Here is a 16857-nt window from a genome sequence, read left to right on the forward strand (position 1 = left end):
GGGCTCTTCTGCCCCAACCCACCCTACCTCCCCGTCTCAGGAAGGCAAGTAGGTGATGAATCAAGAGGTACAAGGTTTTTTTGTGTTTGGTTTGGTTTGGTATTTGAGCCACAGCCGGTGGTGCATAGGGCTTACTCCTGGCTCTACACTCAGGAATCACTCCAGGTAGGCTCAGAGAACCCTACAGCATCCCATAGGGTCTGCCAAGTCAAGGCAGATACTTTGACCTCTGTGTTATTGCTCCAGCCCCTGAGCCACGTTTATTGATCTGGTGCCAGAGGCCTGGAGCATCCAGACACATGGCCCAGCGCCCGCCCGGTGCCCGCCAGGAGCCTGGGCAAGGTTGGCTCTCACAGGCTCAACACCTGAGCCCCGTCGGCTGCCTGTGAGAGGTAGAAGGTGGCTGTGCCGCTGTAGCGCTCCTGTGGGAAGAGGGGAGGGGATGGGTCTGAGCACAGTGGGGCCCAGGAAGTCCCCATCTTCTCCGCACAGCACCCTTCCACTCTCCCTGTGCCCTTGGGTACGCCCCCACCTGTATGCACTGCATGGCCCGGGCAGCAGCAGAGGCCTCCAACAGGGTCACCGTGCAGCCACCAAAGCCACCACCGGTCATGCGACTGCCATACACACCGGGCACGGCCAGCGCAGCCTCCACCAGCTGGTCCAGCTCCAGGCAGCTCACCTCGTAGTCGTCCCTGTGGAGACACAGCAGGGGATCAATCTAGCATCTGTCACCCTGGTCCAGGGTAGGGAGTACACAGTGAGATGGGACTGGGATGGGGCTCACCTAAGCGAGTTGTGACTTTCCACCATGAGGCGGCCGAAGGCCCGGTAGTCCCCGCGGCTCAGAGCAGCTGCAGCCTGTGCCGTGCGCCGGATCTCCCCGACCACATGCCGGGCCCGCCGGAAACCCTCTTTGCTCACCAGCTCACGGCCAGCTGCAGAGAAAGGGGCATGGAGTGCTTTCCTGAAGGTGTAGCAGTAACTGGGGGTAGTCAGCTCCAGACCTCTCACCCGACTATCTCGTCAAGTGGGGCCGGGCCTCAGTGGGACTGAGTTTTGTGAATGAGGTGGAACAAGGGGCTGGCTTCCAGAGGGGCCCAATGGGGTGCAGCTGAGGCCCCACCAGCCCAGCACATCCTGCCTGGCCCTCGAAGGCCAAGAGAGAAGGGAGAGTTGGGCTGAAGCTGGGAGGCCTTGGAGGTTCAGGCTGAAGATTGATGGAGAACAGCTATCAACAGTTGAGTGGTGGAAAGGGGGCTGTGGGAACGTGGAAACCCATCCAGAGGCAGGGAGGAAGGAAAGGGGGGGATCAGAGTGAAACTGTCCTCAACAAAAGGGAGCAGAGAACATGTTTCAAGTGGAAGGCAGGAAAGCACCATGGGAAAGGCACTTGCCTTGCCATGGAGGATCCCAATATTGTTCGATCCCAGCCCCATCTGGTCCCCCAAACCTGGCAAGAATGATTCCTAAGCATAGAGCCAGGTTGGACCAAAAATAAATTTCAGGGCCAGAGTAATAGCACAGCGGCAGGGCATTTGCCTTGCAAGTGGCGGACCCAGGACAGACCTGGGTTCGATTCCCAACATCCCATATAGTCCCTGGAGCCTGCCAGGAGCAATTTCTGAATGCAGAGCCAGGAGTAACCCCTGAGCAACACCAGATATGGCAAAAAAAAAAAAGGGGGGGGGCAAGTCAAAAATAAGTTTCAAGCAATAGTCATGAGGCCCTTGGAACCTAGGCTGTGTATATGAATACAAATGCACAAGCAAATGTGTCTGTGCATGCACAATTGGGGAAGTGAATTCTGTTGTAGGTCTGAGGTAGATATTGGGGGTGCAGGCTCTGATCACAGCAGCAAGGGTGGCTGTGCCCCATCTCCCCTTTCTGGAGAAAGGCAGGCAGGGTAAAATCCATTCCAGGAGGTGTTGCAGACAAGGGCAAGAAGGAGAGTGGAGGGGTCACTTCTTCAAGCAGAAGAAAGCTCTGTCCCTTGGTAGGGGACCCCAAGAGAAAAAAGGGGCAGCAGAGGCAGGTGGGAGTCCCTGGCCAATGTCTCCTGAAGAGTAGATGGGTAGGTCTGTGCATGTCAAGGATGAGGCAGTCCTCCAGGGAGAGGAAGGAGTGCAGGCCGAACTGCTGAGGTTCAAGTCTCAGCCCTGCACCAGCTGTGGGGCCCTGACATCCCATGGGTCAGTTGCACAGTCTGAGAAAACTGAGTTAATATTTACACAACCTTCAAACTATCAAACAGACATGCTACTAGCCATGTGTACCAGGAGCCATGAAATATCTGTCAAGGGCCAGTGAGGTTTGGCATGTCACAAGCCCTGCGATTGATTCAACCCGTCTCTTCCCCTGAAAAAAAAATATCCAAGGTGGGGCAATAGCATAACAGGGAGGTCATTTGCCTCAAAAGCAGCCAATCCAGGTTCTACTCTTGGCATATAGTCCTTGAGCCTGCCAAAAGTAATTTCTGAATGTAGAGCCAGAAGCCCCCCTGAGAACCACCAGGTATGACCCAGAAAGCCAAAAAAGAAATCTATATAGGGCCAGAGACTTAGATCAAAGGGCTGCAGCACAGTTCTGGCACACCATTGTGTGACCTAACAACCTGATGACTCCCAGTACTGCTAGGGAAGTTCCCCAAAGGATGATAAATGGGGGGCTGCAGTGATAGCACAGTGGGTAGGGTGTTTGTCTTGCATGTGGCCAACCTGAGACTAGCCCGGGCTCCATCCCCAGCATCCTATACAGTCTCCCAACCCTGCTAGAGCGATTTTTGAGCACAACTCCTGAGTGCCGTCAGGTGTGGCCCCAAAACCAAAAAACAATGATAGAGGTGGTCCTGAGCAATAATAAAGTGGGGAGGGTGCTTGCCTTACATAAATCAGACATACTTTTTGGGGGGGAGTTTATTTTGATATTTTGGCCATACCCAGAAAGTGCTCAGGGTTGCTCCCAACTTTGCTGGTGGAGAGGGGTAACCATATGGTACCAAGGATGAAACCCAAGTCTGGCATGCAAAGCACTTGTTCGAATCCCACCCTGAGCCCTGCCAGGAGTGATTCCTGAGCTCAGAGTCAGGAGTAAGCCCTGACCACTGCCAACTGTGGCCCCAAAACATGACTGCTGGGTCACACCCAGGAGTGCTCAGTGGTTACTCTTGGCTCTGCACTCAGAAATTACCCCTGGCAAGCACGGGGGACCATATGGGATGCTGGGATTCGAACCACCATCCTTCTGGATATAAGGCAAACGGCCTACTTCCATGCTATCTCTCCAGTCCCAAAAAAGAAGAATTTTTTATTTTTTTGTTTTGGGCCACACCTGTTTAATGCTCAGGGGTTACTCCTGGCTTGGGGGGACCCTATGGGACACCGGGGGATCGAACCGTGGTCCTTCCTTGGCTAGCACTTGCAAGGCAGACACCTTACCTCTAGCACCATCTCACCGGCCCCCAAAAAGGAGAATTTTTTTTTTTTTTTTTTGGTTTTTGGGTCACACCCGGTGGTGCTCAGGGGTTACTCCTGGCTGTCTGCTCAGAAGTAGCTCCTGGCAGGCACGGGGGACCATATGGGACACAGGGATTCGAACGAACCACCTTTGGTCCTGGATTGGCTGCTTGCAGGCAAACACCACTGTGCTATCTCTCCGGGCCCCCAAAAAGGAGAATTTTTTAAATATTGTGTGTGACTCTGAAAGAATGTTAAGTCAGAGATAGATGTTGAGTCACCCTATGTACTAGAACACTCTCCAGATTGGGGGCCAGGAAAAAGGCTCAATGGGTAGGGTCAATAATTTATATATGAAAATTAGGATTGATCCCCAGCACACAGGGAAGCAACACCTCTGCCCCTAGAATGTCCAAGTGGCCCTCTCTCCATTAAGTGGGGTGCATCACGTCGGTGATGGGCCTTTTGTGGCCAATAAATGGCTTAGGTTTGGAAGCATGTGAGGAAAAGGCTCAGCTCCCAGAGCTGTGATCTGAGGCTGAAAGGTTCTGCCACACGCTGATCCATATTTCCCACTGGATCTCCATCTCCCAGTGACTCCTCCCACACTCTGATCACTCCTCCCACTTCCCCAGTGACTCCTCCTCCCCAGGCCAGCAAGCACCAGGTTCCCAGCAGCCCTGCAAGGGGGCAGCACCCAGTGGACAGCATTGAGGGGTACGGCCATGCTCACCTTCCAGCTCCTCCAGCTGCACCTCCCGAAGGCTCTCCTTGCCCAGAGCACGGGCCACTTCCTCACACTGCTGCCGCCGCACTGGGTACTCGCTGGAGCCCAGGGAGTGGCGGACGTTGGAGTTGGTGATGAGCACGGCCAGTTTGGGATCCGACAGTGGCACGAGGCTGGTCTCCAGGGACCTGGGATGGAGTTGGGGAGAGGGGAAGGGAGGCACAACAGACAACAGGAACCGAAGGGCTGAGCTGGGGTGGCACTGGGCAGGGGCCAGGCTTTTACCCAGAAGCTCTGGGGCAGCGGCAGGAGGTCCCAGGGAAGGCCCTGCCTGACCTGCAGTCAATGAGCAGCGCGTGACCCTTCTGCCCCAGCAGTGCGATCAGCTGGTCCATGATGCCACAGGGCACCCCCGCGAAGCTGTGCTCGGCCCGCTGGCACACCTGTGCCCGAGCAGATATGGGTCCGGAGTCTGTGACACATGGTGAAGAGGTGACACGGGGGCACAAAGGGGCACCAAGAGGGTGCAGTTCAAGGGAGTTCCCCCACCCACCACCTCCGGAAGGTGAGACCCTCAGAGCACAAGGGGGACCCCGGGTCCAGGTGGTACCTGGGCACAGCTGTTCCAAGAAGGTGTATGTAGCCACTTCCAGGGATGCCGAGCTGGACAGCCCGCCTCCCAGAGGCACAGAGCTGATCACCACCGCGCTGAAGCCAGGCAGGGGACCCGCTGCAGGGGAGAGGGAGAAGGTAGAGGAAGGTGGGTTGCCTGGATGGGTGGGTGGGTGACCTGGTATATTTAGAGAGAGGTTCCTGTGTCCTCATTCTTCTGGCTGTATAGAGGGGCCACACCTGGCAGCACTCAGGGGCCCAGCCCTCTGCACTATCTCTCTGGCCTCAAACAATGTCCAACAGTCAGAGGTCACCAAGCTGTCAGTAGGGGGCCCTGGGGCCTCCTGCTCTTTCCTGGAATAGTCTTTCTAGTCATCCTGAGTGTGGGCTGGGGGGTTGATGCAGATTCCTGGCGACTCACTACAGCAGGTCCCGGAGCTCAGTTTTCTCAGAATGGGGAGCATTGGCTCTGCCAACCTACCCTCCTGTGGCAGGTTCAGGAAGAGTGAGTTCTGCGTCTGTGGGGGGGCCGGGACCCCATACCTGGGTAGTGCTGAATCACACCCTTGACATAGTTGGCCCAGCGAGGGGTCCCTGGTTCCAAGGCCCGCTGGCTTGTGGGCAGGGGAAACTGCAACCTCCGGGGCTGGTCGGCGTCGTCTGAAGTGGTGAGGAGGGAGACCAGGCCATCAGGGCGAGGGCTGCCCACCACCACAGTCACCAGCTCCAGTGCCTGGAGGGAAATAGAAACTTTTGCAAAAAGCCAAGATTTCAAGGCAGAAGCACAAAAGAAACAGGTGTGGCTTGGGCTAAGCCACCTCAGGGTCTGGGGCCCTGCCCCCCCACCTACCCAGGGTCTTCAGGGTCAAGGCCAGCCCTTCTGAAAGACAGATATGGACTTTGCCCTCTTTGTTCCTAGCAAGAGGCTCCCAGTGGAGCGGCAGTGGGGGGAGAAGAGAAGGCCAACCCAGGCCAGCAGCATCTGAGAAGCCTCTTCTGGAGCTTACAGGACTTGGGGACGGTTTAGGATGCTCTCTGCCCAAATGCACAGTGGGGAGGCAGCTCCCACACCCCCAGACCAGCCTCTGCCTGCTGTCTCCCCAAGAAACTTCCTATGCACCTTTAAGCTGGTGGCTTGCCCTCTCTGGGCCCCACAAGTCGAGGCTGCAACCCAAATCTAGTTAGCCCAGAGTGGTGGCGGCCTGAGGCCCCGGCACGCCCCATTCTGCACGCTCCGTCGGGGCCCCACCTAGTGAGGGGGTTCTGGGGGTGCTGAAGGGAGGCACCCAAGGGAGGGCCTGGGTTGCAGCTGGGCACGTCGACACCCCCATGCCCAGCCTCCTTCCTCCCTCCCTCCCTCCCACCCAGGGCAAAGGCCCGGGCCAGGGGCGCGCCCACGTGCTCGCCCCCCGAACTAGCTCGCGGGGTTCAAGTTCCGCGCGGCCGCCCGCAGTCCACGCAGGCAGGGAGGCGGGCAGGCGCCCCCGGGCCCGGCTCCGGCTCTGGGGGTCTCCGGGGACCTCACCATGGGCAGCACCAGGCCCTGGTTGTAGTCCGTGTGCTCCCCGATGAGGTTGACGCGGCCCGGCGCCGCCACGGCCAGCTCGGGCTCGGCCCCGAACTCCTCCCGGAAGGCCCGCCGGGCCTCGGCCAGCAGCTCCCCGACCTGGGGCGGTGTCGAGGCGGCCATGACGCTCCGCTCCCCCTTGCAGCTGGGGCCGGATCCCCGTCCGCGCGCGCCGAGGTTCGGGGAGGGGAGGGGCCGCATTCCTGCACGCCCCGCCCCGGGCCACGCCCCCAGCATCCTGATTCGTCCTCGCGACGCATAGCCCGCCCCAAGAGGACTAGCCACACCCCCGTCCGAGCCACGGGCCACGCCCCCGGCGCCCAGGGCTCGCTTCCGATCCACAGGCCCCGCCCTCGATCTCGCCATATGGCCACGCCCATAAAGCTTGTCTGGCCACGCCTCTTTCTCGAAGACACGCCCCTGTGTGTCTGCCCCGCCTCCGGCCCTCTCGTCCAGGCCCCGCCCCTTCCGCCGGCTACCTGGGCCCCAAGCCTCCCTGTGGTTCCCTCCTGGCCTGGGTACCATCAGCTCTTGCGGGCAGCGACTTTGGGGAGACCTCACGCGAAGGGTTTACAGCCCTGACTAATAGAGGCCTGGCTGGCTGAAAGGACTGAGCTGCCATTCTAAGTGCCCACATCTTCACTGAGAGGTCACTCCCACCTTCTGAACTACCCCCCCCCCCCATAATGTCCAGCTGGGTACAAAGACACTTGGGCTGCAGAGGGAGGGAGACTCGATTGCCTTGCACACATCTTACCCGAGTTCGATCCCCAAGTGAGCGCAGAACCAGGAATAAGCCCTAAACGTGTGCAAAGTGTGGCCCAAGGAAAACACCCCCGAAATAGGGAGGGAGCGAGACAGAGAGAGAGAGAAGAAGCAGGGGAGGAGATGCATATGTCTTGCATGCAGGAGGCCCAAATTTGATCCTGATACCAAGCTAAGAAGTGTCTGAGCACCCAGATGTGTGGCCACACCCCCACCCATGCAAAAAGAAAGTGTCTCTGGGTTGTTAAGATGAATGAAACTTTCTAGCAGTGCCTCTCAAACCGCACCCCACTGGAGGAAGCCAAGCGAGGTTCCCCCTTCTGGGCATGCTCCAGTTCCCCCTCAGCTTTGATGTTCTGAGCCCAAATCTCTGCCCTTTCTTTGGAAGGGAGCTGAAAGTGGGCCGATCTCTCCCTAAGCTGTAATGGCCCCAAACGCCATATTTCCACCTAGAGAAAGCAAGTCTGGAGCAAGGATTCTCCCCACCGGAAATAGTCCAAACAAAGCTGAGAGTAAAATATGCGTGGCGTTGGCCAAGTAGCAATCTGTCTCATCTGCCTGACAGAACTACGTTTTTTGTGTTTTTTTTTTTTTGTTTGTTTGTTTTTGGGTCATACCCGGCGGCGCTCAGGGGTTACCCTTGGCAGGCACAGGCTCCTTTGTCATTCATTTTCATAGAGCCTTCTTCTTCCTTTGTTGGGAGACCACACCCGGCAATAATCAGGGCTTACTCGTGCCTCTGTGCTCAGGGATCATTCCTAATGGGCTTGGGGGACCCTACAGGCTGCTGGGATTGAACCCGGGTCAGCTAAGTGTAAGGCAAACGTCCTGCCCGCTGTGCTATGGCTTTGGCTCTATCTCTCCCCTTTGTATTGTTTCTCTTCTTGGAGAGCCTATAGCTGACCTAAGGGAAAGCAGCGCCAGCGGTTCCAGACAGACTGGGAAACATGGATTTCATCAGGCAGGAGGTTTGTTTACTCTCCACTTGCGAAACCATCCAGCGTGTGATGGGAAACGTGTTCAGAGGCAGCGAGTCGTGCCCATTAAGACTTCCTCTGGGATCGGGGCTCAGCAATCACAGAATTGGGGGACGTTGGCATCATACAGGGAACACTGCTTCCCCAGGTCTGTCTTTTGTGCTGGATGAATATTTCCCTCGATTCAGCTTGGGGAGGCCATTGAATAGGACTAAAGTGTCCTGATGGAGCCCCCAGTCCTGCAGGGACATGAATCTGTGGGGAAACAGCACCATTCCGGCTGGGATGCCCAAATCTGAGCTGGGCGAGGGTCCTCCAAGAACAAAGGTATTGGCTGGACTTGCAAAGAAGCATCTGGACCCATCTCGTCTCTGTGACTCTCTCAGCTTCCCTTTTATACCAGGTGATGGTTGGGACTTAGTAGGGGCTCTTGAGTCATACCTGACAGAGATCAAATCTGGGTGGGTCATATGCAATGCAAGTGCCCTGCCCTTCATACTATCTCTTCAACCCCCTCATTTTTTGTTTTTGTTTTTTTTGTTTTGAACCACACCCAGTGATGCTCAGGGGCTTCAGAATTATTCCTGGTTATGCTGGGGGGACATATGGGTGCCAGAGATCAAACTCAGGTCAGTGCATGAAAGGCAAGAGCTTTCTCTATTGTGCTATTGCTCTGGCTTCTCAATTATTTTTTGTTTCTGGGTCATACGCAGCTGCTCTCAGGGGTTGTTACTCCTGGCTCTGTGCACAGAAATCACTCCTGGCAGGCTTGGAGAACCATATGGGATGCCAGGGATTGAATCCAGGTTGGCCAAGTGCAAGGCAAATGGCGACCTGCTGTGCTATTGCTCCTGCCCCTCCTCACTTTTTGAAAAATAAAAACAATGGTAGGAATCAAACCAAAGGCCTCCCACATGCAAAGCAGGGGCTTAACATGGCTTTTCACAGCTTAGTTGTTAAATCCTTTCTGTCTTGTTTGTTTTGTTTTGAGGCTAACTTCTGGCTCTGCACTCAGGAATCACTCCTGGTAGGACTTGGGGACTGTATGGGGTTCCAGGGATCAAACACCAGCTGATCACATGCAAGGCAAGCGCCCTCCCTACTCTACTATTTCCCCAGTCCATTTGTTAAATCCTTTCAAACATATTAAACTGAAACTGATTTGAGGGAGCAGGATGGGGCTGAGCTTGCAGAGGTGCTCAGGGGTTACAACTCTGTGCTGGGGGCGGTGGAGCTCCAAGACTGTCAGAACCCGGGTTCCTTGAAGGCAAGGAATGAACATTCAATGCAGTTAACTACTTCTTGGATTTTGTTTAGATATGTGGGTTGTTTTTTTGTTTTTTATTTTTTGTTTTTTGTCTGTCTGTTTGTTGGGGCACACCCGGCAATGCTCAGGGATTACTCCAGCTCTGCGCTCAGAAATCCTCCTGGCAGGCTCAGGGGACCATATGGGATGCTGAGAATCGAACCCGGTTTCTGTCCAGGGTGGGTCGCACGCAAGCAAGGCAATCACCCTACCGTTGTGCTATCACTCCGGCCCCAGATTTGTGTTTCTTTTTGAGAAGTGTCTCAACTGACAGTGCTCAGGGTCACTCTGACCCAGTCCAGGAGACCGTGTCCAGCCCTATGTTGCTGCTGTTTGTTTAAGGGCCCAGGTAGAGTAACCCCAGATGATGCTCGGCTTAGGGGCTTCTCCTGGCTCTGTGCTCAGGAGCGGGCCCTGGTTATGCTCCCGGGACAGCACACGGTGCGGAGGGCCCAGCACCAGCAGAGACCTGACTGGTGCCACAGCTGCTCGAAGCCCTCGGATCGTCCGGGAGCCCCAGTTTCTTCTGGAACACTCCCCATCTGCAAGCCAGACCGCTTTTGGGAACGCACTGGGCTGTCTGTGCCCCCGTGCCCGGTGCTGATTGAACCAGCTGGGTTGTAGGACTGCCAAGATAACATGCCCAGAGCCATATGCTGGTGCCAGGCACCCCTCCCATGCCCCGAGCTCCAGGTGACAGCCTGGCCATCCTGCCCTGGCCAGCTGCAGGGCTTGTCCTCACGCCCACACGGTGCCCAGGCCGGCCACCAGCCTGTCATGGGCAGGAGCAAACCCAGAGCTCAGCGCCATTGACGCCTCTCCCGTCCTGGGCACCAATGCTGGGGGTGGGTATGCCCTTGTCTCCTCGTGGGGTGCCCACCCCACCCGTTCTTGTCTACTGGGGGGCAGAGAAGTAAAGATCTGGGGGGGTCCTCTGGGTGAGCACCAGGACCGGGTGGGGGCCCTCAGACTGGAGACAGAGAGATTGGGCAAGATCTAAGTGCGAGCACCTTACACCAGCCCAATTTTTTTTTTTTGGGGGGGGGGGGTTGGCAGCTCGGAGCTTTCATCTGGCTCCACGCTCAGAGTCCTGGCAGGACTTAGGTCTCTATGGAATGCCAGAGATCGAAACTGGCTTGACTGTGTGCAACTCTTCATTATCTCTCAAGTTCCACAGAAAAGTTCCAGTTTCCTCTGGAACCCACTGCAGACTATGGACCAGCATGTCTGTGTTCCCCTCGTTCCTTGCCTGCAATTGACCCAGGGGGCCTGTTCCCCTATCTGCTGCCAGCAAGTACAGCTGATGGGGCGCTAGGCATGAGGAGCCAGAGTAGTGTCCCAGGCTGGGGTAAGCCAATCAATTGTCTTGGATTAATTTGCAGCCCAGCTGCCCAGCTCAGAGCTTGTTCCCTACAATGAGATATGGGGGTGGGGGTGTCAAGCAGCAACTTGGAGGTGTAACTGTGGTGGGAAGACCCTGGCTTGGAGGGGGCCGGAGAGATAGCACAATAGGGCATTTGCCTTGCACACAGCCTAGCCAGGATGGACCCGGGTTCAATTCCTTGCATCCCATATGGTCCCCGAGCCTGCCAGGAGATGTTTTTGTTTTTGGGTCACACCCGGCAGCGCTCAGGGGTTACTCCTGGCTCTATGCTCAGAAATCACTCCTGGCAGGCTCAGGGGACCATATGAAATGCCGGGATTCGAACCATCAACCTTCTGCATGTGAGGCAAATGCTTTACCTCCATGCTATCTCTCTGGCCCCATGGAGAGAGGAGTAACCCCTGAGCGCCGCCAAGTGGGACCCCAAAACAAACAAACCCTGGCTTGGAGTGCTGGGTGCTTGCAGATGTGCTTCCTTCCAGCTGGTGTGGCCCAGAGAATTTTTTTGAAGGAGACACATCAGGAAATGGGTTGTATTTGAAGTGCTTGACCCATCATCCCCCACCCCTTCAAAAAAAATTTTTTTTGTTGTTTTCGGGCCATACCCAGTGGTGCTCAGAAGTCGATCCTAGCAGGCACAGGGGATCATGATCATATAGGATGCTGAGATTCAAGCCACTGTCTGTTCGAATCAGCTTAGTTCAAGGCAAACACACTACCACTGTGCTCTCTCCAGCCCCACACCTTCAAGATATTGTTTTTTGGCCACACCCAGCGATGCTCAGGGTTACCCCTGGCTATGCTTTCAGAAATCTCTCCTGGCATGGGGGACCCTATGGAACACCCGGACATCGAACCAAGGTCCGTCCTAGGCTAGTGCGGGCAAGGTAAGACACCTTAGGGCTTGTGCCACAGATCCGACCCCAATTTAACATCATTTTTTTGTTTTTTTTTTGGGAGGGTCACACCTGGACCATATGGGATGCTGGGATTCGAACCACCGTTCTTCAGCATGAAAGGCCTTACCTCCATGCAATCTCTCCAGCCCCAACCTTCAAAATCTTTTTTTTTTTGTTTGTTTTTTTTTTTTGGGGCCACACCCGGTAATTTACCGCTCAGGGGTTACTCCTGGCTATGCGCTCAGAAGTCGCTCCTGGCTTGGGGGACCATATGGGACACCGGGGGATCGAACCGCGGTCCGTCCAAGGCTAGCGCAGGCAAGGCAGGCACCTTACCTCTTGCGCCACCGCCCGGCCCCTCAACCTTCAAAATCTTAAAGTGAACTGTGAAGCACCAAGAGAGCAGCAGGCAAGGTGCTTGCCATGCACTCAGCCAATTCAGGCTCAGCCCTTGTACCCTGTATAGGCCTGTATGGGCCCCCGAGCATCATCAGTGTGGCCCACTAACGTCAAACTGAGGAGTTGGTTTTGTCTTAAGTCTGACTTTCACCTGGTTCATGCATGTATGTACCTGTTCTGTGACAAAGCACTGTTTCGCTTTGTCATGGGGATGGGAGCCATAGTACAATAGGGAGGGCTCTTGCCTCAATGCAGAAACCAGGCTTTGATCTCTGGCATCCCATTTGGTACCCCCCAGAGTAATTCCTGAGCATCACCAGGTATGGCCCCCCAAACAAGTTTTTTTTTCTTAAATGAAGTGGGGGTCAGAGTGATAGTGATATACTTGCTCAACTCAGGTTTGTTCCCTCATCTTGTAGTCCCAGAGTCTGCTAGAATTGATTGGGGCAGAGCCAGGAGTAAGCCCTGAGCACTGCCAGGTGTGACCCTAAACCAAAACAAATGGTCTTCTAGACCTAGGGAAAAAGAAAATGAAGGTAGGCTGAGTGCTAGTAAGATCATCAGGGAGGGCACTAACCTTGCATGTGACCCACGGGCTTGTATCCCCCAAACCCCCACATCACACTGGGTCTCAAGCGCTGCCAGGAGTGATCCTTGAGCGCAACCACTCCAGTAAAATCTGAGCACTTGACAGGTGTGGCCCATAAAAACAAAGTAGTTGGGATGGGGCAGTGTGTAGGCGTGAAGGCACTTAATTGCCTCACATGTGGCTCACTGTAGTCCCAGCACAACTGGGTGTGGCCCAGTGCCCAAAAATAAGAGGGAGGTCAAGGGGCTGAGCAGTTTTGCATGTAGGTCTATTTTTGACCCCTGAGCACTGCATGGTCCCTGTGCCCCTCTGGGAGAGGCCCCAAGCACAATTTGTGGTCCAAAACCCCACAGAAATAGGATCTGAGGCCAGGGAGATGGCATAAAGGGCCGGGCTCGCACCAAGTCCCCCCATTTGATTCCCCATCAAGAGTCAGACCTCCACGATCACGGTGGTATCCCAAGCACTACCAGCCAGGGCACCCGAGTAGTACTTTGGAGGTTACCCTCCCCAATAAAGTGTCACCAAGATCACCCTCCCACCCTCAGCAGAGTTGGGCTCCCTAGACATTCCCCTAGAATATCGCTCAAATGAAAACCATTAACAAAATAAGGACTTCTCAACGGCAAACAAAACCTTTTATTATTTTGTCTCATCCATCAAGAGCACAGGATACCTTCGGCAGCTCCCCCCTTTTTCTCCAATAGAATGTTCCATCATCACCTTTATCGCCTTTGGAGATAGCCCACACGGGTAGGCTGAAGACCATCTTCATCCTCAGGCGGTGGAGCTGCAAGTGCCACCAAACAGCCATTTGTTTCCAAGCTGCCCGACCAAGTCAAGGAACCTTTCACTCAAGGAAGCAGTTTGGAGGTTCAAGGGCTATGCACGCGGTTTGGGATGAAGACCCCTTGGACACAGGCAGAGGCTCCTGCATAGGGCACATCCGACTTCCATCTCCTTCCAGAACCCTATGTGAGTTGGCCTCTTTGGTAAGTGCTTGTTCCAAACCAGGCCCTGCAGGTTACAGTGGTCCTTCTGCAAAACCAGTTGACTTTCTACAGGACTCTGACCTGTGGACACCCCTCCCCCCAATCTCTAGTTTTTTGAAAAAGGGATGTTTCCAAGTGGCGGATGTCTTTAATAGAAGCAAACTCTTCCTAAACTACTAGGTTCACATGCTTGCTGATGACTAATTTGCCCACACCCACTGACACCTACATATTCCGGTCAATTTTTCACACTGCCAAAGTTTCAGTGTAAAAAGTGTTGGTTGAGACCCAACATTGCCTCCTGGAAACCCGGGCATTTGCTAGTAGAGCTAGCTCTAAAACTTTCCTTCCCTGGGCCTATGTCCTACACTAAGGATTTACGCTGGACAACTCTGGGATGGGAAGACAGACTTAAGCTCATGCCGCAGGTATGGCAATCTCAGAAATTTTGAGAGGCAGAGGGCCAGGCACATGCTTTAGAATATTTTTCTGAGATTCCGTGGTCTACCAAGACGGACCGAAAGTAAGGTCAACTTTAAAACACCTTAGAATCTGGATGATGGTGCCAATCAAGTTTTTGACACTGTTGAAGAAAACAAGTTTTATTTGTAAATTTAGCCAATATTACATAATTAGCCTCAAAACTTCCACTTAAGAGTGAGGTTTGCAACCACTCAGAAGGCCGTCACTCCGGGTTTCCCCCAGGAGCAAAGCACACCAAATGTACCCTGACCCAAAACCATCCTAAAACTGGCAGAAGTTCCGATCCTCTGGAGCTGTGCGCCCTCCCTAAGGGCAAACAGATCAAAGGAAAGAGCTTCATTAAGGTCTCCTCTTGGTAGAGAAATCAGCTTAGTCGAGACTAACCACAACACAAAGGAAAGCTGCACTGAACTAGTTTAGAATATTAGTAACAGATGATGCTGGTGTGAATAACTTGTATTATATTCTAGAGCCCTTATAAATATAAGACCCCCCCCCCATTAGTGTTCTGCATTATCAGCTAGAGGGTTAGTTAACATGTGGTAGAATGAGGACTTAGGCAAGGGGTAGAATTCGCAAAAGCGTCTTACCACTACAAGGAAAAAGAAAAAAAGTGTCTACTTCAAAGGAAACCAACTCATCTCTCAATTACACACGCCTTAATGACAAGACTCCCCACCGAAATGCGAATGTAAAACATTTAATTTAAAAATGCCGACACTACAATATATAAAATAGCTATTATAAATGCACATAGTGTATTCTATAGCTGCCAGGTTTACGTTTTTTTTTTCTTTTTTCTTTTCTTTTTAAGGAAACTGAGTTACACTGTGGTTAAGACTTGTTGATCTTCACCCTTGAAAAGCCCACATTCTATCACAGTGATGTATGGTCAGACTTAACAGCCCCAATTGTTAAACACTTGGATCAAGTCATAACCAGTTTTATTGCAAAAGGACCCTGTACACATGTATCGACTCTAGTACCTTAATAAGCTACCCAACAAGTCGGTAACATACAGAAACATGCATCATGAGAAGCAAGAAAAGATCACCCATCCCGTCCCTTCTGCATATTAGCAACTTGTCACTCCTGAGCAACAGCGCTCACATCACTGAGTTCTGTGAACAGTCACTTGTTTTGTTTTGTTATTTTCTGCATTCATCCTGAGTGAAAGATGGAATGACTGAAGTACAAATGCAACATATTATAAACAATCTCTTACAAAAAAAGGTCACAAATTAAACCAAAGTATTTTACAGGATTTACTACAAAACACCATAAAAACGGCCCTCGCTGCTTTGTGTTTGCTGTATTTTTTAAGCTCGCTCCCCCCGTATCCGGCGAGCCAACTGGATGTCTTTGGGCATGATGGTGACTCTCTTGGCGTGGATGGCGCACAGGTTGGTGTCCTCGAAGAGCCCCACCAGGTAGGCTTCGCTCGCCTCCTGCAGAGAGGGCAGAGCGGGAGAGGGCACCGTGAGCCACCACCAGCCGGGAGCCGGGAGGAGCCCAGAACCCTGCCAGCCCAGGGCGGGGTGCATGTTTGTCCGTATCTGTGTGTGTGTCTGTGTGTGTATGCATATCGGGGTGTGCGTCCCCTACCTGCAGCGCCCCGATGGCGGCGCTCTGGAACCTCAGGTCGGTCTTAAAGTCCTGCGCGATCTCCCGCACCAGCCGCTGGAAGGGCAGCTTGCGGATCAGCAGCTCGGTGGACTTCTGGTAGCGGCGGATCTCCCGCAGCGCCACGGTGCCGGGTCTGCGGGGGGCGGATGGGTGGGCGTGGGCGACGGGGGTGGGTTGGGGTCGGGGTGAACCCCATCTCATCGCATCCTGCCCACCCGGCCCGGCCTTGCTTTGCCCGCCGACCTACCTGTAGCGATGGGGCTTCTTCACCCCGCCAGTAGAGGGGGCGCTTTTCCGGGCCGCCTTGGTGGCCAGCTGTTTGCGGGGCGCCTTCCCCCCGGTCGATTTCCGCGCCGTCTGCTTGGTTCGGGCCATGGCTCACCTGCGGCGACAGCGGTGACTCGCGGCCCGGCCCCCTCCCTCCCTCCCGCGCCCAGCCGGGCAGGCGGATGGTCCCCCGCCGGGTGACTCCCCGAATGACTCAGGCGGCGGGTGGCAGCGGCGGGGCCTCCCCCGGGCCCGGGAGGGGGGCCGCGGGGAGGAGCCAGTCACCTCCCGGGCGGGCGGACGAAGGCCCGGAACCCCCCGATCGGCGGCGGGCAGGAAGCCGGGCCGCGATCGCCCCCCACCCGCCCGCCCGTTCGCCCCCTCGGGAAAAGCTCCCCGCGCCCGCGGATCCGCAGCAGCCGCCGGGGCTCGGCACGGCGCGGCCTCCGGGCAGCCAGAGGCATCGCGGGCACTTACCGAAAGTCGAGGTCCCGGGCCGCTTCTCCCTCCGCCGCTGTCGGTGCCGCCGCCGCCGCTGCCCAGGGAGCGCCGCAGGTCCCGAGCCAGCAAGTGTCACCAGCCAACGACTCAACCGCTCTGCGCCCCCAGCCCCCCCGAAGCCGCCGCTTTTATACGCACGCTTCACGCTGCGTCTCTGCGTCACAGGCACCTCATTTGCATACACCAACGACTTTTCTCATTGGCGGGCGCCCTTGCCGACGCGCTGACATCCCCGACACAAAGGCCGTGCTTCGGCCCCGGCTGCTGATTGGTGGAGGCCGAGGCCGCTGATTGGCTCTTAAACTCGC

The 16857-nt window shown here is 55.1% G+C and overlaps 2 protein-coding genes across 2 annotated transcripts; both read right to left on the minus strand.

The window, feature by feature from the left end:
- Positions 1-116: 116 nt before the first annotated feature.
- Positions 117-6539, minus strand: GALK1 (galactokinase 1). Its single transcript, XM_049770625.1, has 8 exons — positions 6320-6539; positions 5338-5527; positions 4793-4912; positions 4519-4654; positions 4189-4370; positions 788-938; positions 533-695; positions 117-422 (listed from the first exon to the last, which is right to left on the minus strand). Exons 1-8 carry the CDS (start codon positions 6482-6484, stop codon positions 351-353), a joined length of 1179 nt encoding a protein of 392 aa, XP_049626582.1. The 5' UTR covers positions 6485-6539; the 3' UTR covers positions 117-350.
- Positions 6540-14258: 7719 nt separating this feature from the next.
- LOC126004262 (histone H3.3A) lies at positions 14259-16617 on the minus strand. Its single transcript, XM_049770726.1, has 4 exons — positions 16526-16617; positions 16029-16163; positions 15761-15914; positions 14259-15603 (listed from the first exon to the last, which is right to left on the minus strand). Exons 2-4 carry the CDS (start codon positions 16154-16156, stop codon positions 15475-15477), a joined length of 411 nt encoding a protein of 136 aa, XP_049626683.1. The 5' UTR covers positions 16157-16163; positions 16526-16617; the 3' UTR covers positions 14259-15474.
- Between the last annotated feature and the right edge of the window lie 240 nt (positions 16618-16857).

This window comes from Suncus etruscus, chromosome 1 (assembly GCF_024139225.1).
Source record: "Suncus etruscus isolate mSunEtr1 chromosome 1, mSunEtr1.pri.cur, whole genome shotgun sequence".
In the NCBI taxonomy this organism is placed as follows: Eukaryota; Metazoa; Chordata; class Mammalia; order Eulipotyphla; family Soricidae; genus Suncus; species Suncus etruscus.

Coding starts and splice junctions, on each gene's coding strand:
- GALK1 (XM_049770625.1), bottom strand. CDS start 6,484: ATGGCCGCCTCGACACCGCCCCAGGTCGGGGAGCTGCTGGCCGAGGCC. Junction 4,913..5,337: donor TGTGATTCAGCACTACCCAG/GTATGGGGTCCC, acceptor TCTCCCCTGCAG/CGGGTCCCCTGCCTGGCTTC. Junction 4,655..4,792: donor CTTGGAACAGCTGTGCCCAG/GTACCACCTGGA, acceptor CATGTGTCACAG/ACTCCGGACCCATATCTGCT.
- LOC126004262 (XM_049770726.1), bottom strand. CDS start 16,156: ATGGCCCGAACCAAGCAGACGGCGCGGAAATCGACCGGGGGGAAGGCG. Junction 15,915..16,028: donor AAGAAGCCCCATCGCTACAG/GTAGGTCGGCGG, acceptor CGCCCCCCGCAG/ACCCGGCACCGTGGCGCTGC. Junction 15,604..15,760: donor CCGCCATCGGGGCGCTGCAG/GTAGGGGACGCA, acceptor CCCTCTCTGCAG/GAGGCGAGCGAAGCCTACCT.